This window comes from Onychomys torridus, chromosome 13, assembly GCF_903995425.1.
Source record: "Onychomys torridus chromosome 13, mOncTor1.1, whole genome shotgun sequence".
Lineage (NCBI taxonomy): Eukaryota > Metazoa > Chordata > Mammalia > Rodentia > Cricetidae > Onychomys > Onychomys torridus.
The window spans coordinates 76,986,974-77,010,087 of NC_050455.1; the positions used below are offsets into that span (position 1 = coordinate 76,986,974).

The 23,114-nt window shown below is 37.5% G+C and overlaps 1 protein-coding gene across 1 annotated transcript in view; it reads left to right on the top strand.

Annotated features, from left to right (window-relative positions):
* The window catches only part of Rttn (rotatin), a 172,979-nt gene that overhangs the window by 127,933 nt on the left and 21,932 nt on the right, over positions 1-23,114 (top strand). Inside the window, exons 37-43 of the mRNA XM_036205187.1 lie at positions 1,392-1,482; positions 5,428-5,581; positions 11,002-11,139; positions 12,168-12,385; positions 19,829-19,934; positions 21,012-21,109; positions 22,505-22,582. Of these exons, the coding sequence (XP_036061080.1) occupies positions 1,392-1,482; positions 5,428-5,581; positions 11,002-11,139; positions 12,168-12,385; positions 19,829-19,934; positions 21,012-21,109; positions 22,505-22,582 (883 nt within the window). The remainder of the gene's footprint in view (positions 1-1,391; positions 1,483-5,427; positions 5,582-11,001; positions 11,140-12,167; positions 12,386-19,828; positions 19,935-21,011; positions 21,110-22,504; positions 22,583-23,114) is intronic.

Sequence of the window (23,114 nt, forward strand, 5' to 3'; positions counted from 1 at the left end):
ACTTTGGCTATTATGTTCAGGCATATCTAAGTTTATAGTTCATTCCTTGCATAGTGTTGTAGTATGAACATGCTTTATCCTCTAGAGGGTTGTTGCTGGCCCCAGCTTACAGAGATGAATGTGAGGAAAGTTAGTGTCCAGATACCTTCGAATAGTGAATGTGACTTCTCTCTTCCTAACATCCAGCTACTCTAGCCCAGCATGTCTACCTTCTTTTTACCTCGTTCATATGTCCATTTCTCTTCCTTTCTCTTTTTACTTCTGAACAGTGCTGTCAGAAATGTCTTTCTTCTTGTTAAGTCATACTACCTTCTCTTTTTCTGGGATATGATATTTTATTTGTGATGAAATGTGGTGATATTTTATTTGTATGTTAATAAATAAAGTTGCCTGGAGATCAGAGGTCAAATAGCCATTAAGCAGAAGTCTGGAGGTGGTAGCATATGCCCTCAATCTGATCACATGCCAGGCAGAATCTCTGTGTTCAAGGACACAGCCAAGCGTGGTGACACAAGCCTTTAATCCCAGTGCCATCCATAGAGACCTGGAGGTCTGTATAGACAGGCAGTGATGAGGAAGTCATGTGGCTGGGCTAAGAGGCAATGAGAAAGCAGAACAGAAAGGCAATAAAAACACAAGTCAGGCAGGAAGAAGGTCTCTCTCTGGGTGAGCGAAGGTGGTGAGGTGGTAAGGTAAGGTAGTCGTGACTCTCTGATCTCTTTGGCTATTTACCTCTGTATTTGGCTTTGTGTTTCTTATTTACTAAGACTGTTTAGAATTTCGTCTACACCTAGGTTTTATTTTGCTATAAAACACTGACCAAAAGCAACTTAGAGGAGGGAAGGGCTTATTTGGCTTACAGGTTACAGGCCATCATTATCAAGAGAAGTTGAGCTAAGCTGAGGCAGGAACCTGGAGGCAGGAACTGAAGCAGAGACCATGGAGGAGTGCTGCTTACTGGCTTGTTCCCTCCAACATGTTCAACTGCCTTAAACCATCAGGTGCACTTGCCCAGGGATAGCACCTCTCACAGTAGGCTAGGCCCACTCTCATCAATTAGCAATTAAGAGCATGCTCTACAGACATGCCTACAGGACAGTAAGATGTAGGCAGTTCCTCAGTTGTTTTTGCCTTTGTTCAGATACGTCAAATTGACAACTGATGCTAACTATGACAGTTTCACTTTTAGAATTCTCTGTTTTTCACACTTGCCTGAAACAACATTTTCCTATTTTCTGAAATACTCTAGGAAATCTTAAATATTTTATTTACTTGTAAAAGTCCTTTCTCTTTATTTATATTCAGGTTTATATTCACACTTCAAATTGTGATGTTTTGTCTTTAATAAGAAGCATAGTAACCATGGATGGGATATTCTTTATCCTTGACAGTACTGTGGATGCTTCTGTCATAGAGATGTGCATCCAGGAACTCAAGACCCCGCCACCCTTATCATTTGCTGTTGAACATACTCAGGCTCAGGTAAGGAGCTCGGATCAGCCTCTCATTTTTATTATGGGTTTCTTTGCCTTGAGGGCCAAACAACAAATTCTAAGGAGATCCAACCATAAGAAAAAGTTGGAAATCCCTTAGTTTATATGTGGTATTGCATGCTTTTTGAACTAGGTTATGAAAAATTTTACCTTTAATAGAGAAACTGGGATGGAAGAAAAGAACAGTGAATACTTTTCCTAACTCCATTGTTTAATCAGTTATGAATGTTTAATCAAGTTTCTTTGAGCACTACTTTATAAAGGGGCACTGGTATATCCCACTTACTCATGATTTTAGTCTGTCTCTGGCATGTCTGTTATTTTCACCTAGGTTAAAATTTTTAGACTAACATGTCTTTTTGTTGTTGTTGTTTTTCAAGACAGGATTTCTCTGTGTAGCCCTGGCTGTCCTGGAACTCACTCACCCGATAGACCAGGCTGGCCTCAAACTCACAGGGACCTACCTGCCTCTGCTTTTTGAGTTTTGGGATTAAAGGTGTGTACCACTACAGCACAGCTAAACCTTCCAGCACTCGGGAGGCAGAGGCAGGTAGATCTCTGTGAGTTCAAGATCAGCATGGTCTACATAGTGATTTCCAGGATTGCCAGGGCTATGTAGTGAGAGCTTGTTCTCAACAAAACAAACAAACAAACAAAAACTAAAAACATCATGTATATTTTCAAAACAAGGTGACAAAATTTTAATTTTTTTTCACAGCTATTCACTAAATTTGGGGGTTCTGTATGTAAAATATGCTTACCAATTTCTAATATAGTTGCTGCTTCAAGAAATTTTATTTAAAGGCCCAAATTTAATATCCCATTTGTTTTGTGTGGGTAAGGGATGAAAAGTGGAAAGGGAAATATTACTTGTGTTGCATTCTCTGAACATAGAAGGACTCTAGAACATCTTGGAAATACTCTGCATCCCATTTTTGAAGCATGCGTTCTTTCTGGTGTAGTGTTTTTATTAAATCAGCCGATTCACAAGATATATGTTCTCTTTACTCTTTTGTTGGTACAACTGAAAAATCTTCACTGAATACCTTCTCTGGATTAGAATCTCCCTTAAGTCATTAAAATAAAGACCTTCCCCTTATATTTAGAGAATAGATAACAAATCCATGTATAATCTAAGGATGACAAGCATTTCAGAAGAAAAGATAAAGCAAGGGACAATACCAGATATTGAGGCAGAGGCCTGTACTTAGTTAGTGTCCAGGGAAAACCTTTCCCGTCATGATATGTGATTTGAGGTGAAAAAGATGGTCCTGTAGGCATAGCAAGGCCTCTGCATCACAGTGTGGTTAGTCTGTCCAAGAAACAGCAAGGAGTCCAGAATTACTGGAGCTGAATCTGTGAGGGGAAGCAAGGCTAGAAAGCATAGTTATCAATGAGGGCAGACCTTGTCTGCAGTTGTGTCTTGAGTGTGCAGTATAGTTCCATGATAACAGTGACAGACACTTACGGATCCATGTCTGAGTAAACACATGCACAAAAATCACATGAGATATCATCAGTGCTATGACATTACAAAGGAAATGGTGGAGGTTGACGGATTTCACACAGTACTGAGCAGAGCAAGGAAAGTTGGCCATGCAGGTTGGTTCCAGAGCACACTCTGATCCACTGTGTTGTTTGCCTTATGTGAATTGATGCTTGTACATTGTTGTTTGCACAAGAATTCAAAAAATTCTCTAACATTTACCAGATTCTGTTCTAGTTGCTGTTAATAGAAAGCAAACATCTGTGCTCATAAGGAATCTATGGATTAGGTGCAAGAGACAGATAGAAGCACATATAAGATGTGAAGTATGGGACCAGATAGTAACAAATGGTGTGGAAAGAATGAATGACATTCATTGGGTAAAAAGGGTATGTCACAAGGGGAGCATTGTGGGACCCACAGAGGTTCCCTAGTAAGGCCTTACTGAAGGTCAGAAAGTCTGAGCTTGCTTTGCCCAGCAAGGCTGCATAATAGGATAATTTGGCCAAAAGCATCTTCACCAGGTGTTTTAAAGGGTCTACACTCCTCTCTTTGCTGATGTATAAAAAGCCCATTATGAATAAACTCCAGGCTTCTGTGGTATTGACCCAGAGCTCTTTCAAAGCTATCCTGTGTCTCTTTTTCTTCGTCTATGTCTATATTTCTTCCTATTATTTCTCAGTTCCTCATTTCTCCATTCAAGAACCCTTTGACAGGTCGGGGCTGGACCCTGATAGAGTGTTTGCTACAGAATGGTCAGGGAAAAAAAATCTTATAGAAGGTCAGAATAGAGCAGAGAAGGCTGAAAAGGAGAACAGACATAGATGTCAGAGGCAGAGCATGGTGCAGAATGCTGGTAGTGGGATTAGAGTCAGCTACAGGCAAAAATGTGTTGGAGTGTGTGACTGGCAGGTTTTTGGTTTTTGTTGCTTTTTGTTTGTTTATTTTTAAGAATGTTAAAAATAGAAAAAGATAGTTAATTAACTATATCAGTATTTAATCTTAAATGGTTAATTTACAAAATAATTCAATTTTTCTCTCATGTTTCTCATTGGCTTAATTATAATAATATTTCCAGTATCCAGAGGTTAGACTTGCTATAACTTTAATAGGGCAGACAATGAAGAGATTACAAAGACTTAACAGAGCTGAGTCCCGTGGTCCATGCCTGTATTCCCAGCACAGGAGGATCAGAAGTTGAAGGTCAATCTCAAGTGCATGGTGAGTGCTAGGCTAGCCCAGACTACATTAGACCATGTCTCCAACAATATAAAAGAACAACAAAAGTATTATAGAAATAAGAAAATTAACTAAAAAATCTGTAGAAGGAATTTGTGAAGGATAAAGTTACATATACTTTTATATAATATAAAATAAGCTAGCATATTCTATAATGGAATTTCAAACTCATAGAAGAAGTCAGAGAACAATTGTTTTTAAAAGGTTTGAGGCTGTGTACCATAGAGACATGCACACCTTCAGAAATGGAGACTAGTTCCCAACTCTTAATTTATGTTCTCACAGCATCAGACAAAGATGAGTGAAAAGACATAGAAACTGACCTCAGCATAGCTCTATAAAATTCCCTTATAAGGATGTACTGCTTAAGAACATTAACTACATAAGACATTGCTGCTATTCTTTAACTGCTGTCTATCCAGAGGAAGTTTGAAAAGAACGTTTACCAGGTATTACTTATAGTATTAGCATTAAGAAAATTCCAGAGATACTTTTATTAATTTTTCCCTTACACTTAAGAATATTGTTTTTATACTGAAGGATAACTAAAAGCAAAAATAAATTTCATTGATAACATTAGCTGGCCTGTTAGGATAGATGTATTTTCTTCCATTCTTTTGCACTTTAAGGAATATTTTTGTAATCAGATTTCTCTTTACAAATGAGTTTACTTTGGCTTTAAATATCCTCTGTGCTTCTTCTAGGATATTGGTTCCTACTTTAAAAATATAAAGACTTTCTTTAAATGAAATACTGAAATCAGCTTTGAAAATACTACTTTATTTACTGGTGGTATAGTTGATAGTGCTAATGTAACCATTATTGACATGCTTCTAATATTGGAAACTATGCTTTGCTGCTACATATTAAGTTTATAGCACATAACTTTTTTTGTTGTTGTTGTTGTTTTTCAAGATAGGGTTTCTCTGTAGCTTTGATGCCTGTCCTGGAACTCACTTTGTAGACCAGGCTGGTCTCTAACTCACAGAGATCCACCTGCCTCTGCCTCCCGAGTGCTGGGATTACAGGTGTGCGCCACCACTGCCTGCCCCACATAATTTATAATGAGTGCTTTTTGTGCTTTATTAAGTGTATTTTATGAAGAAATGATTTCTTACAACACATAGAAAAGTAAAACACCATGATGCCACTGAGATTGGCTTTTCATGAGATCTACTTATTTACTGTTTTCTGTCTTTTTGTAAATAGGCTTCCTTTCTCTTGGAATACCTGTCCTCTTTGTCCCAGCTTTTGCAGTCTTGTCTGTTGGTAGAGCCTAACCTTGTGACACAGGATGAGCTCTTGAAACCTCTTATCACTAATGTCATCCGAGTTCTCATTGTGTGCACCAAAGATGTATTAGGTAAGTTTTTTTTTTTAATTTTTAAAAATTAAAATATAGCCACATCATTTTCTTTCTTCCCTTTTTTCCCCTCCAACCCTTCCCATGTCTCCATCCCCCACTACCTCTCAAATTCATGGCCTCTGTTATCTTTCATAACCTGCTGAGTTTGTATAATGTTATTGATCTGTATATGATTTCAGGATAGGTCATTTGGTATTGGATAAACAATTGGGAGTTCTTTCCTGAGGAAGACTATTTTTCACACTATCAATATTCCGTATTTGGCTTTAGTTCTTTCTCTAGTATTGAAGCCCATGAGATTTTCCCCTTCCATTCTAGCATGTCTGTTGGTGTCTGTCAGGTCTTCTTTAAGCAGTCATGTTGATAAGAATTCATGGTTGCAGCTTCTCTGCCATTTCTAGGAGCTAAAATCTTACAGCAAACTTCCTGTTCCTCTGGCTTTTACAATCTTTCTGCCTTGTTCTTCTGCAATGGTACCTGAGCCTTAGGGACAGGTGTTGTATGGTAGGTGTATCAGTTAGGCTCCACACAATCTCTTAGTCTCTGAATTTTGATCAAATGTGGTTTTCTGTAATGATTTCCTCTGTTGCAATGAGCCATTTCGTTTTGTTTCAGAGAGGTGAGGCCTATACTAATCTGTGCGGAGAAGGCCAAGTATTAGAATGCAGTTAGGGGTTGTGCGGTTTTAGTAAATTGGCAGTTGTAGGTTTTTGTACAAGATCCATGACTTCACTAGCCCTGGATAGTTGGTTAGGGTTAGAGTAGTAGGCATTATTTCCTTCTTGTGGAGGAAATCCATTAGAGACCTATTGGCTACCACCAAGGTGTGGGTGGCAGTACTGTACCCTACGGGTTATTGTGCCATGCTAGTCATTGTGATACTTCATAGGCACCTTAGCTAGTTAGGGCTATTGCTTGCTTCCCACCTTTGAAAACTAGAATGGGGCCTTCTGCTACCAGGAAATATGTCCTCAGAGAAGAGGCTTTCAGGTCAGATCTAGCTCTGATTCTCTGGGTCCTGTGTCCAAGGCACATGGTATCTTCAGCAATAGGGACTTTAGCTAAGTTTTGTTTTTACAGCTTAAATGAGAAGTGAACAATATTGAGGAATCAAATCTTACTCTTCTCCAGATGAAGCCCCCCTCCAACTCTCCCAGTATTTTGGGAGGTTTTGAAGGTATATTTTATAATATTAATGATCTGAAGTAGCTCCAGGAGAAACTTAGGGCAGATGAGTAGCTTAAAAAAAATGGACCAAAAATCTCCTCTGTCTGTCAGCTGAAACACATGCTACAGTCTGCAGTGAGCTTGGAGTACTATTTTTATATTTGTGGTTAGGGCCAAATGACCGTTACAGGTATAAGTCAGTTTAGTGTATAATATGAACGTTTCATAAGATCTTAAAATATTGAGACCTACTTTATCTTGAAGCTGAATTTAATGAATAGTAGTAGAGAAAATTGAAACAAAAATATAGGGTTGAGTGAATAGTATAGTGGTTATATGTGCCAAACCCTGAATTTTATAGACAGATATATGTGTTTATATTTATCAGTGGTGATTTTCAAATATATAGGATCACATCTGAATATATTTATTTTTTAAACATAAATCATTTATAATAATGTAATTGATCACTTCATTGCCTTTCTGTTCATTCATTCACTTATTTTCCTCCATAGTGCAGAGATTTATGTAGGGTCTAGTACAAATTAGGTAAGCAATTTATTGCTCAGTTACCTCTCCAACCTATTTTTTTTTTAATTTTTTTTATACATTTTACATACCAACCACAGATCCCTCTCTCATCCCTCCTTCCTTGCCCTCCAACCTTCCCTCTACCCCGGACCTACCCCTCATCCCCTCCTCCAACAGGGTAAGTTCTCCCATGAAGGGACAGCTAAGCCTGGTACTTTCAGTTGAGGCAGGACCAAGCCCCTCCCTGCTGCATCAAGGGTGAGTAAGGTATCCCAACCATAGGTAATAAGATCCAGAAAGCCAGCTCATGTACTGGGGATAGATCCTGATCACACTGCCAGGGGCCCCTCACACAGATCCAGCTACACAACTGTCTCCCTTATGCAGAGGTACACAAGAAATGTGGAACACTATGAAAAGTCCAACCTATTTTTAATTTTTTTTTTTTTTATCTTGAGACAGTGATTTGATAAGTTGTGTACCCTTGCTTGAACTAATCCTATAGCACAGGCTGCCCTTCAACTTGAAATCATTTTGCTTCAGCCTCTCAGTTAATCAGAAATTACATACACCATCAGACCTGACTTCAACTTATTCTTATTTAGTCCTGTGAATTGTGTGGATTTGCTGTGCCTTTGAGGTGTGAAAGTAAAAGATGCCATGATCCTGTGTTGTTGGTTCCTTTTCACTCTTATACTCTTAGCCCCCCACCTCCCGCCATGCAGCTCCCACATAAATCACATGGAAACTTATTCTTATTTATAATTGCCTGGCCTTAGCTTGGCTTGTTTCTTGCCAATTTTTCATAACTTAAATTATCCCATCTACCTTTTGCCTCTGGGCTTTTCCTTTTCTCTGTTTCTGTATATCTTTTCTTTCCTTCTTATTCCATATCTGGCTGTGTGGCTGAGTGACTGTTCCCTTCTTTTCTTGCTCCATGATACTTCTTGCTTCTCCCTCATCCCTCTTTTTCTCCTTCTGTTTATTTTCTCTGCCTGCCAGCCCTGCCTATCCTTTTTCCTGACTTGGTATTGGCTATTCAGTTCTTTATCAGGTGTTTTAGACAGGCACAGTACAGAATTAAACAAATGCAATATAAAAGAATGCAATACATCTTTGCATCATTGAACAAATGTTCCACAGCATAAACAACTTTAACACATCTTAAAGTAATATGCTACAGCAATCCTGATCAAGTCCAGTCCTCAGCATTATTTATATCCATGTTAAAATTATCTCTGTGTTTGAGTTACAATAGTTTTATGCTTAGAAATTCACTTCATGGTAGCAACAATTTCATTATGCTTAGTAGGTTAGACTGCAGTCTTAACAATAATGAAATTGACTCTTATGAGAAGGGGGTGAGTTAGATATTACAAAGATGATCTAACAGAGTCAAGTTATACCTCATAATTTCTTTTTATTTAGTAATTTCTCATGTAGGGTTTTTTGTGGCTATTACTTGACCAACACTGACATTGAGTTCATGAAGATGTGTATGGCATTGCAACCTGAGTGCACCAAACTGTGATGAAAATGATGAGTCACTTGATCTAGTACACCTGTCAAGAGGGAGTCTGACTACTACTGTGGCCCCGCAGCTAGGTTTATTGTTCCTCCTATGCGTTTTATTGTAAAGAACTATTTAATCCTATGATTCATTACAGAAAGTACTTCAAGGCAAAATTATCAGTAATATCTGAAGGTACATTTAGCAGCAAAGGTTTTTTTTTGTATCTTGCAAAAGTGTAAATGTTCATTAAAAATCTATATTTTTTAAAAAGATTTATTTATTTATTATGTACACAGTATTCTGCCTGCATGTGTCCCTGCAGGCCAGAAGAGGGTACCAGATCTCATTACAAGTGGTTGTGAGCCACCATGTGGTTGCTGGGAATTGAACTCAGGACCTCTAGGAGAGCAGTCGGTGCTCTTAACCACTGCACCATCTCTCCAGCCCTAAAAATCAATCTTAAGGAAACTATTTTTAAATTGTTTTCTTAGAAACGAAGTTGTGAATGATTTTTATTAAACTTTGGCTATATTTCTGTTTCCCTATATTTCTAATATATACAGATATATTAGATATTTATATCGATACGTATACTATATATTTATATGATTTGTTAATTCAGATATATAATTCAATTCTTTATAATATGCAAAAACATTCACCTAAAATACTTAGTAAGTATGGTAATAAAGTTAAATGTTAATAACATTTTAAATTTACCTTCCAACTTAAATATTTTACCATTCCTCACCTTTATTGAATAAAAAGAGTAGACTTATGAATTTTTAAAGTGGTAGTACAAATATGCATGTAGTACATGAGTATGTGAGTACACAGCATATCTTTGGAATTAAGTTTTTATGGGATTGGCAATGAGCAAACATCTAAAATACCTCTTAGTGAGTTTAGTGATATGATAGTTGAGGAGCCCTGGGACTAGTTGTGACCTGAATCCTTGAAAGGTTCTCTCTCCAAGCGCCTCATTGGTGCTGAGGAATGCTTAGACGTTGTCTCACCTTACTTTAGTGAAGTTTGATGAATGGTGACAGAACTGCAAAGGTGTGACCGGAGAGATTGCCGAGACAGCCACTGCTGTCCAACTTCAGTTTACACAGACAGCATTCTCACTGTGGAAGTTTAACTTCTCCAACATGGGGTCCACCCAGGCAGCCGTGCTCAATCTACTTTGTAATGTAGTTTTCTTTGTGGAATAAGTCTCTGCTTTGTTCTTCAAAGAAAGTTTTCTTTCTCTTCTGCCTTGACCTTAGCACATTGTGCTTTCCTTTTCATCTCTGCACAGAGATGCTAGAGGGAATAAAGAAAATAAGAGTAAAGTTTGTTTCACAGAAATAGACACTGTCATGTTTTATAATGTGCCTACTGTGCAGTTCTGAAATTGTAGTTTATATTTACTATATCACAATTTCTGATTGTTGTTGACCATATTTTAATGAGAGGATGGCTTGTGTGACTTTATAGAAAGGTGGAGGGACATACCTTTATGTAAATTAATTGTTTAACATTTAATTAATTGTAGTAACATGGATAATTGTGTAGGCTGGTTTTTATGCTTAACTTGGAGTAGAGTCATATGGGAAGAGAAACCTTGATTGAGAGAATACCACCATCACATTGGTCTATGGGCAAGCCTATGATCCATTTCCTTGCTTGATGGTTGATGTAGAGGGCCCAGATCATTGTGGGCAGTGCCATTCATGGACAGGTGGTCCTGGGTACTATAAGGAAACAGACTGAGCAAGCCATGAGGATTAAACCTGTAAGCAGCACTCTCCCATGGCCTCTGCATCAGCTCTTGCCTCCGAGTTCCTGCCTGTTTGAATTCCTGTCCTGACTTTCTTTAGTGATGGATGGTGATGTGTCACTGTTAGATGAAATCTATGGGTTTATTTCAACCCATTCCTTCCCACTTTGCTCTTGGCCATAATGTTTTATCATAGTAATAAAAACCCTAACTAGGAAAATGCTGATTATTGCTTTTCTTGAGCACTGGAATGGGCCTTAGGAACAGAATCTGGGGAGTGGGGCAGTTCAGCTGGCAGGTTGGGTCACGCTTCTGATTGGTGTATCCTGCACCTGAGCCACTGGGCAATTATTGCTTTTCTTTTTGACAAGTGTGTGTGCAGAGTTATATATTTCTGAAGAGTTCTTTTGTTAATAACTTGAAGTGTTTTGGTTAATTTTACAGATGTACAGTTAGTATTGGCTTTTCATCGCACATGGACACACTTATTTGACCTTCTGGCCACACTCCTGAGGAAAGCTGGTGCTGTTTCCCTTTTTCTTATTACCTCAACTCTTGCCGAGCACTGGGAGGCAGTGATTGGTAAGAAGATCATTGAATGATTGGGTCTTTCACCTAATAAAAATAAGATAAGTCTTTATTCCCATTTAAATGTGTAAATTTTCCATGTAGTTATGGCATGGCATACATAGGAAAGAATTGCAAGGCTCTTGACTTGAGAATTTGCAATATTCCTGATGAGCCTCCTTTCCCCCAAAATGCAGATTTGAAAAATTGTAATAAATTTCAGTATGCCAAAAACCAAGTAAGAAAAAAAATCTATTGTTTCCATGAAAACACACATGTTAAGTTTATAAAACAATTAGATTTATTTTTCTTCCCATAAAAGTCAGGCCTTTTTTTGCTATAGGTATTCTGTGTTAAATGTACACACATCAATTTCATATAAAACATGAGAAGTTCTAAAATATTATATTTTTTCAAGACATTTTTTATATCATAGAAATACCAAAAATGAGATTATTTTTTTAATTTTTTGTTTCTTATTAAAATAAATAAGTGACTATTTTTAAGGTAGTAATCTTTGATTTCTTTATAGTCTCATAAATTTTAACATAGCAAGATTTTACACAGTATTTATGTCTAACATTTGTTAGTCTTTTTAATATTCATTTTATTTAATTATTTTTAAAATATATTTTTAGGAAACATATAAAATAGAGGCTTCCATATGGGCCACATACATGCTAGACAAGTGCTGAGCCATACCTCAGCCATACCTCCAAGCTCTGCCTAACATTTTCTTAGTACTGAAATAAACATTCAGAATTTAAAAATTCTCAGAACTTTAGATGTTAGCTCAATGCATCATACATTGTCCCTGTGTATACATACAAAAAACACATAATGAAAAATTAAATAGATTTAACTCAGTATATTGCCTTAATACTCACTTTAAAACTTGATATTTCTTATCCATGTGCTATTGATAGCTTTGCATCATTAAAAATAGGAATGCTATAAATTTAACTACTAAGGCAAATCTGAATAATTCACTCCTTAATTTTGAAGTTTTCAAACATTTGCATCTGAAATCGTTCTCCCTTTAGATACATTGTGCAGATGTGTGGGCTTGTCTGTCAGGTGCCCTGCCTTGAGTATTGCCAGCCTCCAGTTCCTGTCTGTTCTCTTGGCTGAGGAGGAAAAGAGGCGTCTTCAGGACAAGGACAGAACAAATGTATGCCAGGCCCAAACAGTGGCTTTTCTTCTTGATGGAACTCCGGAAAGTCTTAAATTTTCAGAGCGACTTAATGAAACAATTCTTCAGGTGTGTGATTTCTTGATTTGTCTTTGTTTGTTTTCTAGACTTTATGTGTCTTTAAAGGAATTCACTTTCAGTATTCATAATTTAAAATTTTTCAATCATATTTATTAAGTAATCAATGTTTATTTTTTGATTAGGTAAACAATACAATAGAAAACTATAAATAGATTAACAAGTATAAATAGGACTTTAAGAATTACCTCATGTAAAGCTGCACATGTGTGTGTGTGTGTGTGTGTGTGTGTGTGTGTGTGTGTGTGTGTGTGTGTGTGTGTGTGTGTGTGTGTGTGACATTAGGCAGACATTCTATGCTGTCACTAGGCTGTAGCCACAGCTCCTTGTTTTACCTTTTATTTTGAGACTAATTCTAAGTTGCCCAGGCTGGCCTTGAACTCACCCTGTAATCTAGGCTAACCTTGAAATTACAATTTTCCTGTCTCAGCCATTTGAGTGTCTGATATTACAGTCCTGGGCATAAGGACTAGCTTACCATAAGTGTAGTTTGTTTGGTAGAGTGCTTGCATAAACATGTGTAATTCTCTGTGTTCCATCTCCAAAGCTACACACACTGGGTATGGTAACATACACCTGAAATTCCAGTACTCAGGAGGAAGAGGCAAGAGAAGCAAGAGTTCAAGGTCATAGAAGGTGTTCAAGGCCAGCATCAGACATATGAGACACTGACTCAGAGATGAATAGGGGAGCCTTTTAATACCATCTTATGATTTGTATCACCTCTTGAAAAGTGGGAGAGGTGGAATTATGTATGAAGGATTTGCACGTCAGCTAGATGGAATTCACACTGTTGTTCCCTCTGCTGATTTGTTGAGGTCCCTTTATGGCTTTGAGTTTGGAGGTTTTTCTGTGAGGATTATCCTTCAGATAATGTTCCTGGAATGACTCCTTGTACATTTTTAGCATCAACCTTGACTGTTGGAATGAAGAGAATGCTGGTAGAAAGGCAGAAGTGAGAGGGAAATGGATGTCATGAAATCAGAAGGGTGTGCTGCTTCTAGGTAGAGCCAGACTAGCAAGAAAGAGGGAGAGGGGAGAGTAATAAATAGGGTTTTAATGACATGTATGAAAATGTTACAGTGAAAGCCATTTCTTTGTACATTAATGGAAATTTAATTAAAAGCAACAGCAAGAGGACAGAAGGAGATACTCTATGGTCCAGCTAAAGGATGCATGGAAGATTTACAGGGTTCCTTGGGGGAACTTGTTTTCTCTGTCCTACGAAATCTAGTTGCTTTCTCAGTGCAGCTAAGAATCCTGACAGCCTCCTACATTTCCTCATCTGCCTCGAGAAGCTGTTTGCTTCAGAAGCTTGGTCTCCTCTAGGAGCTCTGCATTTGAGTGAGGCCATAGTTCCCCTGTAGCTACTGCCTTACATGCATCCTCTCAGCTTTTCCCAGTTAAGAACTAGATGCTGGGTTGGAGAAACAGCTCAGTGAGTAAAAGCACTTATGGCTCTTACAAAGAACCTGGGTTCAGTTCCTAGCACTCACATGATGGCTCACAGCCACTATAACTCCAGTTCCAGGGGGTCTGGTGTCCTCTTCCAATTGACTTCCATGGAATCTTTGATGCATGTGGTGCATGTTCATACACTTAGGCACACACACATATACATAAGATAAATCTAAAAACAAAAACAAACACAAAGCCTGGATGCTGTCTCTGTTGTGTAGCTGAAGTTTTCTTGTGTACCACTTGGCCCATGGTTAGGACAAATCTCTCTCACCTGCCAGTCCTGCAGCCGTTTGGACCCAAGTAAACACACAGAGACTTATGTTACTTATAAACTGTATGGGCATGACAGGCTTCTTGCTATCTAGTTCTTATATCTTAAATTAACCCATTTCTATTGATCTGTAAGTTGCCACATGGCTTGTGGCTTACCAGTACTTTACATTTTACTTCTCATGGTGGCTAGCAGCATCTCCTGACTCGGCCTTCCTGTTCCCAGAATTCTCCTCTCTGCTTGGCTACTGGCCAATCAGCATTTATTTATACAGAGTGATATCCACAGCACTTTCCCTTTTCTATTTTTTCAAAGAGGAAGGTTTTAACTTTAACATAGTAAAATTACATATAACAAAACAATTATCAAGCAAGAATTATAGTTACAATATCTATTCTATTTATAATATCTAGTCTACTTGTATTTGGCAAGATTAAAGAAGATATCCTATTTATCCTATATTTGTGAGTCTAAGGTTTCATATCTCTGTGTGTTTACTTGGGTCCAAGTGGCTGCAGGACTGGCGGGTGAGAGAGATTTGTCCTAACCATGGGCCAGGTGGGACACAGGAAAACTTCAGCTACACTGTTGTCTTGGTTCCTGCCAGGTTAACAAACTTTATTTCTGAGATTATTGCATTTTAAAGAGTATAGCAAACAAGAAAAAAAAAAATCATACCTTTTTGTAAGTTATTCCTCCATCCAGTATAGTAACTTGTTTTCTAACTTTGGCCTTATCAGAGCAGTTTTCTGGTAGAACAAGCTTTGTTTTTGTTAGCATGTGTTCCTCTTGGGGGTTTAAATGACTTCCCTAGGAAAAGAGTGCCTTCTGTCCTCTCTGACAAGACCAGAAACTCAGGGAGTCTAGCTTCGTCCTGTAGCCAGTCCTGCTGGACCTGGTGAAATACTGAGTTGTAGCTAGGGCAAAGAGGATATTGTTTTCCTAACAGTGCTCTATTCCATTAGATTCATAGTGAAGATGAGCCAGCTTATAATAAGCTATTTGGCAAAAACACCATGACAGAGGAGTTATTGAAATTTGTCTTGCTCTTCTGTTCCCTTAGAACATTGTAATGTTATTTATTATAAAGTTTATTATTTTTTACTTTTTGGTGTTACAGCCTTGAAAATGAGGTATTATTCCACCATAGGTTATCATGATTTTGCTAATGACTGTGTTTCCTCTATTCTTCCAAATTAGAAAAGATACTATCATCCATTCATTCTGTGTGGATATGGATACATGAAAACATATCTTAGTTATGTAAGACGTTTCCTTATAAATCATCCTCTTCTTGTTCATTTCAGTAATAGACTATGGATGCATAGCATTTATTAAATGGAAAGGAATGAGAAAGTTTAAGATGGAATGAACAGAGGACTTTTATTTGTGTACACATTTTAGAAAATGTGAGTCTAATGTATGGCAGGACATTGATAGTCTTAAAAAACCTTGTGTTCTTTGACTTATAGATAATACATGTGAGTCAAAGTATCATCAGAATGCACTAAATGGCAACCTATTATTATAGATGATATTTATATTATATATAGATGTATTTTTCTCTGTGTTTATGTAGGCTATGGGTTTTGCCACATGCTCAAAAAGTAAATTTTGTCTTTGAATTATCAGGAGATAGTATAGTATCCTAAAACTGATGTTCTTCAAAAGAATATTTAAAGTCTCTATAAAACTATTCTGAGAGGAATATCATATGTGGACCTTAGTCAAATCATTTAACTCATATGATTCAGTTCTTCAAATGCAAAATGAGAGTATTTTATTATTTGTTTCAGTTGCTTTTAAAATTTTTCATCTCATATAAAATTGTTATTAGGAAGTTAATTAAAATGTCTTGTCCCAGAATATCTTCTAAATGACTTCTTTATAGAATTATATCATAGGGAATACATACAGAAATAATGTGTCGTTATATCATAACTATAAGATTGTATTTTCTTTTATCTCCTGATTCTTTGTCTTATTGGTTAAGAATTTCTCACATATGTATAATGGGTTTTATCAAGCCAGTCACCCCCCATTCCCTCTTCTCAATTCTTTATCTATTCCTGCCACTAGTATTCCTTCCCAATTTCATATGTTCCTTATTTTAAACCCACAGAGTCCATTTAGTGCTGGCAGTATGTGCAGTGTGGGCCTGGGTGTAGGGCCAGGTATTGGAGCATGCATGGCCTCTCAGTGTTAGTTTATTTTCTATTGCTGTGGTAAGACATCAGGGCCAAGGCAACTTCTAGTAGAAAGAGTTTATTTGGGACTTAGAGGATTAGAGTCCATGACCATTATGGTAGGCAACATGACCTCAGGCAGATAGCCAGGTATGACACTAATAACTGACAGCTCTCATCTTGAGACACAACCATGAACCAGAGAGAGTGACTAGGAAGAGTGCAAGTCTTTTCAAACCTCAAAACCTGTCCCCAGTAACACACCTCCTCCAATAAGGCCACATCTCCTAATCCTTCCTAAATAGTTACAGCAACTGAGAATCGTCTTTAAACATGTGCCCTATGGGGACCATTCTCATTCAGACCACCACATTCATGAAGACTGACTCCCCCTCTTCCAGCAGCCCTCAGTAACTCCTCAGATAGGAATGGGACTTCCTGACATTCTCCCTGCTGGGATTTTGTCTGACTTGATCTTAGACAGATCTCATGCATATAGTCACAGACACTGTCAGTTCTTAGGTGCAACTGCTCTGTTGTATCCAGGAAACAGTTTTTCTCTGAGGTTGTCCACTGCCTGAATCTTACAAAGTTTTTGTCCACTCTTCCATGATCCTATCTTGGGATAATCATAGAAGAGGGGACAAAAAGATCCCTTTGGAGGATGGGGTGTGATATGGATATCTTCTTTAAGTTTGAGCACTCCCTGCCATCTCTGTTCTTTGCATGTTGATCAATTATTGGTCTTTGTATTAATCACATCTATGAGGGTGGAGAGATACACTAATATATGGGTATAACAATAAATCTTTAGGAGTCATTTTAATACTGTATCCATTTAGCAGAATAATAGCAATAGGTTCTCTCCTAGAGCCTGTGCCAGCTAGCCTTAGGTTCTTGGCATCATTAACAGTGCCAAGCAAAGTTCTGTCTTTTGGAGTGGGCCTTAAATCCAACCAGAAAGTGGTTTGGATTCTCCTATGACATTCATGCCACTGTTGTAGCAGTGGTTATATCTGCTGCATTGTAGGTTATTGTAGATCACAAGGTTCACAGCTCAGTAACATTGATGATTACTTTTCTCCTCTGTGCATCCCACACTTCAGCTGTATGAAAGCCAGCCATTAATGGTAAACTTTCCTGATGAGTATCAGCTGTGTTTCTCTATGTTCTATGACTTGAGTATGTGTTGTATTCAGCTCACTGACCAACAATTCCAAATGAGGAAATGCATTCCTGGCACTGGACTTTTATTTGCTAGCCTGTGGTATCTAGTAGCGTCATTGTTGCCCTTTTTATAGGGTAACTCCATATATTTTTTTCAGAAGTCTTTAGTGTTAGTTGTTCACTCCCTATATCCTTTCTTTACCCTGTTCTCCCACCCTCTACCCTACTTACCCTTCTTCCTTACTCACCATTCCACCTTATTCTCCATTCTGCCTGTGTTCTGTCTCCTCTCTCTTCAAAGTCTTCTCAGCCATGGTCCCTTACTTGTTTCCTGACTTCTTGGGGTACTCCAATTTTAACAGACATAGGTAAAAAATTCAAAGCTCACATCTCATGAGGTAAAACATTGGACTTTGGCTTTCTGGATCTGGGTTACCGCACTCAACGAGTATTTCCAGCTTCATCCATTTACCTGAAAATTTTATAATCTCCCTTTCCTTAAATATTACATTATTTAATTATACCACATTTGTAGCTAGAGTTTTCCTGCCTGGCCCAGTCAGGACAAATCTCTCTTACCCGCCAGTCCCACAATAGCTCAGACCCAACCAAGAAAGCACACAGAGACTTACATTGTTTAGAAACTGTATGGCCGTGGCAGGCTGCTTGTTATCTACTTCTTCTATCTTAAATTAACCCATTTCTGTTAGTCTATACTTTGCCACATGGCTCGTGGCTTACCGGTGTCTTTACATGTTGCTTCTCATGGCAGCGGCTGGCGGTGTCTCCCTCCAGTCTTCTACTTCCCAGAATTCTCTACTCTCTTGTCCCGCCTATACTTCTTGCCTGGCCACTGGCCAATCAGAACTTTATTTACACAGAGCAAAATCCACAGCACTTCCCCTTTTCTTTTTTTTTTTAAGGAAGGTTTTAACTTTTATATAGTACAATTACATATAACAAAACAATTATCAAGCAAGAATTACAGTTACATTATTAAAGAAGATATCCTATCTATCTTATATTTGTGAGTCTAAGGTAATATTTTTAACTTATCTTTTATCATAATTGAGGAAATTATAACTATTTAGTCTTTAACCATATCAAAGACCTCAGAAGGATATAATATTACCTGAGAACCGGGAGAAGGATGTAAGCGTTTTTTAGGAGTCTTGCAAGAGTAGACAGAGACAGCTGGCAGCCTGGACAGTCATCTAATGTTCCTTTGTAAAATTGGGGCATTTGTCTTTAGCCCACAGGGCTAGAGTCTCTCAGTCACTTCTCTCAGTGTCCTGTAGAATGTTTGGCAGTTTCTTCTGTGAAGCAGGAACCTGAAGGACCATTTTGTCAAGCAAAGTTCAGTGGTCACCTTTCTATGGGTCCTGCACGTCCAGTTGATCAAGCAGTCCAGGCAAGAACAGTTTCTTGCCCAAATGGCTATTTTTGTCAAGGTGAAGACAAATTCCATATGAAGTGTCTTCAATGCCCATCCTCCTCTCTGAAGTAAATCAGTGCTGCCAGGAGCAGACATGTCTCACTGTCCAGAAAGTCTAAATTTTAAAAATATTTTAAATGCCATATTCTGTAGGTCTTTGAAGTATTTGAAGATTACCTATCTATCTGAAATATGTCTATGTATATCTAGAAGACTTAACTAACATGGCTACGAGTATGATTATCATAGATGACTAATTATTAATCTATTTTTAATTATCCATTTCAATTTAAAATGAGCTATAAACATAATACCTTAAACACGATTAGAAATATACACACAGTATAACAAATTAACTTTAAGGTTGTATCAATAGACTAAAGTCTAAACCAATGTAAAACATTTTAAACAAGTTGTTGCTCTTTAGAAGTAAGTTCCCTAATCTACCCTTTCATCCTATTATATCTTTATCATATCCCCCTTTCTTCTTTAGAAAGAGATCTCATTTATAATCAACCTGCTTTAAAGAAAAATATTGGTTTTTGTTTTTTTTTTTGTCCCACACCAGAGGGCTCTTCTGATTTGGGACACAAGAATCTCTTAACCATTTCTTTTAGCAATATGTCTGGGTTTAGAGAAGGAGTGAGCCAATTCCATCTCCAAAGCCAGCTGGGAATTTTGGGAATGTGGGCGTAGTTTCTCTTACTACTTCCTGCTGGAGGGGGGCGCTGTATCTTATGGGGACACAAAGACAATTTTAGGATTATGGAGTAGTCCATTAGGGTGAACCTCTGAGCCAGTTGCCTTGAAACCATTCTGGATGTCGGATCATCTGGGCCACTGTGTCATCGGAGACCTTTCAGGTGGTCTTGTCTGATCAAACCTTTCTCCTGTTTTGTCTATGTTTTCTGCAGTGCTATGAAGGAAAATCTCCCAAAGATGTCCTGAAAAGAGTTGCCGCAAATGCTCTGATGTCACTTCTGGCTGTCAGCAGAAGAGCACAGAAGCATGCTTTGAGAGGTGATCTTCATCATCAGTTGTTTATATGGCATCTTGACAGTCATATTTTCTACAACTTGTTTAATTTTCTTTGAACTAAAAAATATAAAGAAATTATACTAAAATCGCAATGACACTTAAAAATTTTTTATTAGTAAACATTCATTGTTTTTACTTCTTTATTTTAAGAATTATTTTATTTTTAAATATGTATGTGTGTGTATGTTTGTGTTTGGGTATGTTCATGTGGGTGCAGTTGCTTATGGAGGACAGGAAAGTGTATTGGATCCCTTAGAGCTTGAGTTAAAGTTTGTTGTGAGTTGCCTGACATGGGTGCTGGGAACTGAACTCAGGTTCTTTGCAATAGCAAAATGCTAACCATCTTAACTATCCAGCCATCTCTCTAGCCCCACATGAATTGTTTTTAAAGCACAAAATGAGTAGGCTTTGAGTAAAGTGCCTAGTAAACAACATAGGACCTGGACTTTGTCCCCTCTCCTGCCCCGTACTGAAAAATCAATCAATCAATAATACAAAGATGATACTTGTAGATTGTGTTTCTATTTACATGTAATGATTGTTACTCTAGAGACTATATATAAAGAAATTTCAAGCTTTAACCTATTACTCAGCTTCATAATTATTAGCGTATACAAGCACATTTTATATCTCTTAACACATACCAACATAGTTTTTATGGTACAGTAAAGACAATAATATCAAATGAGCAGTATTTTTATATAAATTTTTACACTTCTTGGCCTTTTGGTTAAGACCTAGTGTAGGGTGATGGTTTCTCTTTCGGTCATCAGGGATTATCTGAGAGGTGAAAGAAGTATTAGGAACACAAAACCCATCCATCCAACTAATGACTTGCTGTGAAAATGAAACATGCAGGCCTAAAAATATAAAGTAAATCTGGAAACTCACTAAGAAATGAAAACAAGTGGTCTGCAGTGTTGTGCTCTTTTTTCCCTTTTAATTCATTATTCTCTCACAGAGTAGATTTTTACAGGTTTTTCAGTGACTTGAATATTTGCAGCCTTAACATCTTCAGAAATGGAATGGCCCCTTGACATCACAGGCTTTTTCTTTCAGCTGATCTCATAGAGAACTGCATGGAGCAGATGAAGCACATCAATGCACAACTGAACCTGGATTTTCTGAGGCCTGGGAAAGCAACACTGAAAAAAAAGGTGACTTCAAAGTCTGACTTCTCATGTAAGGGAACATGGGTAGAGTGACCCTATCTCCACTGTTTTTGTGCCTACCAAGAGCACAAGGTTGAAATCAGTGTTCGACCTAGAACATAGGTAGAGGCAGTAAATTACTGAGATTCTCATTTGGAAATCTTTAAGTGAGACTTACATATTATTCATTTTTGTTATGCACAGATAAAAATATGTATATTCACATGATATATTGCAAAAATATTTTATACAATGGAGTATATAAATAAAAGTGTAAGTTTTCTAGGGCATGAAATCTGTAACAAGTATAATTTATTACATGTTTACATGTCAGGCACAGTCATACATTTAAAATTTATTATCTCACGAATAAACAGTTGTAACGACATGGTCATAGAATCCTACGATTGATGAGGCAATCTCCTTCTATGATTCCCAGATGTATGTCCTAGCATTGAAATGCTTGACTGTGTATATAAATTGTACTTTCATATAAGCACAATATAACATCCATCATGGCTGTATATTACCTGTGACTAGCAATAATTATGACCAGTAACATTTACATTTATACTACTTTTTTTTTCAGAAAATGAATGTACATGTGTATAATAGTTAAATATACAAATACATATTCCACTTATTATGTATAATATATTGATATACATAAGAAGAGAGAGAAGGGAATTAGTTATGTAGATGCAATGCTCATTGATAAAGGTCTCAAACTGATTCAGCCAGTCTGGGAATCAATGTGCAGAATAATTTTTATGTAGAAACTGTTAAGAAAGTAAGGAGGTGGAGAGATGGCTCAGTGTTTAAGAATACATACTACTCTTTCAGAGGACTTGAGTTCCAGAGGATCCAACGTCGTCTTCTGGTCTCTGGATGCACTACATTCACATGAACACACCTGCACACAGATGTGTGTGTGTGTGTGTGTGTGTGTGTGTGTGTGTGTGTGTGTGTATACATGATTTAAAAGTAAAGTTAAATCTTTAAAAAGAAAGACAAAGCTTTATTTCATAGTTTAACTGGTACATGGTAACAGAATCCATGTTGACAGCTTCTTTTCCTGCTTCTTATTTTCATGCCTAGCCGAAAGCCCTACTTCATCATTGAGAAAGTCAGCCAGTACCTGATATGATTGAAAACCAATCAGGACCTGCCTTACTTTATTGGGATGAAACATGAAAGCTATTATATATCTGAGTTCCTCTATGCTTAGTGGAACAGAAATAGCTTTTTTTGTGGTGCATGTGTTTCTTGAGATATGGTCACCATACCTTGTCAGTTTTCACAAAGTGTTGGTGGTCGGGCATGATTACAGCACAACTGAAGAATTACTGTTTCTAAAAAGTGCTACATTTATGTTTTTTAACTTTTATTGTGTCTATACAGGAGGATGGCTTTATTAAAGAGTTAAGCATTACTATGCAGCTCCTAAGGAATTGCCTTTATCAAAATGAAGAATGTAAAGTAAGTAGAGCCCCTCAGAGTGTTGATAGCAGTTTAAGGTAGTGAATGGCCAGTAACACAGGAAGTATAGTAGACCATCTGAATTCTCTTGTTTAAGATGTGTCGTTGATTGTTTCTTAAGCTCAGAGTTAATTCTCAGAGTTGGCTACAGTTAATCATGTTGTCCTTCAACACTAATTACATTCTTACTTATATCAAGGCTTGAACATCATAATTGAAACATAAATTCTTGAACTTATCTTTTGTTCTATATTGGTAGGTATTTAGATGGTTTTTTTGACTGGAAAGGAATAATAAATGGCTGCAGATGTCTTAGGAAGTGGAGGTTCTTAAACGTGTCCGTCAAAACTGATTATTCAAAAGGAGGAAGTGATAGTATTTATAATTATAAAGAAACAAGATAAGCATGCATCCTACTTCAGACTAGACATTGTTTTGCTCAGCATGGTCATGTCACCTAAAGGAAGCCCTTTCTTCCATATCTGTTGTCTTCTGTGGCCTTTGCACAGTGCTCTTTGGCAGTCACCGAGTT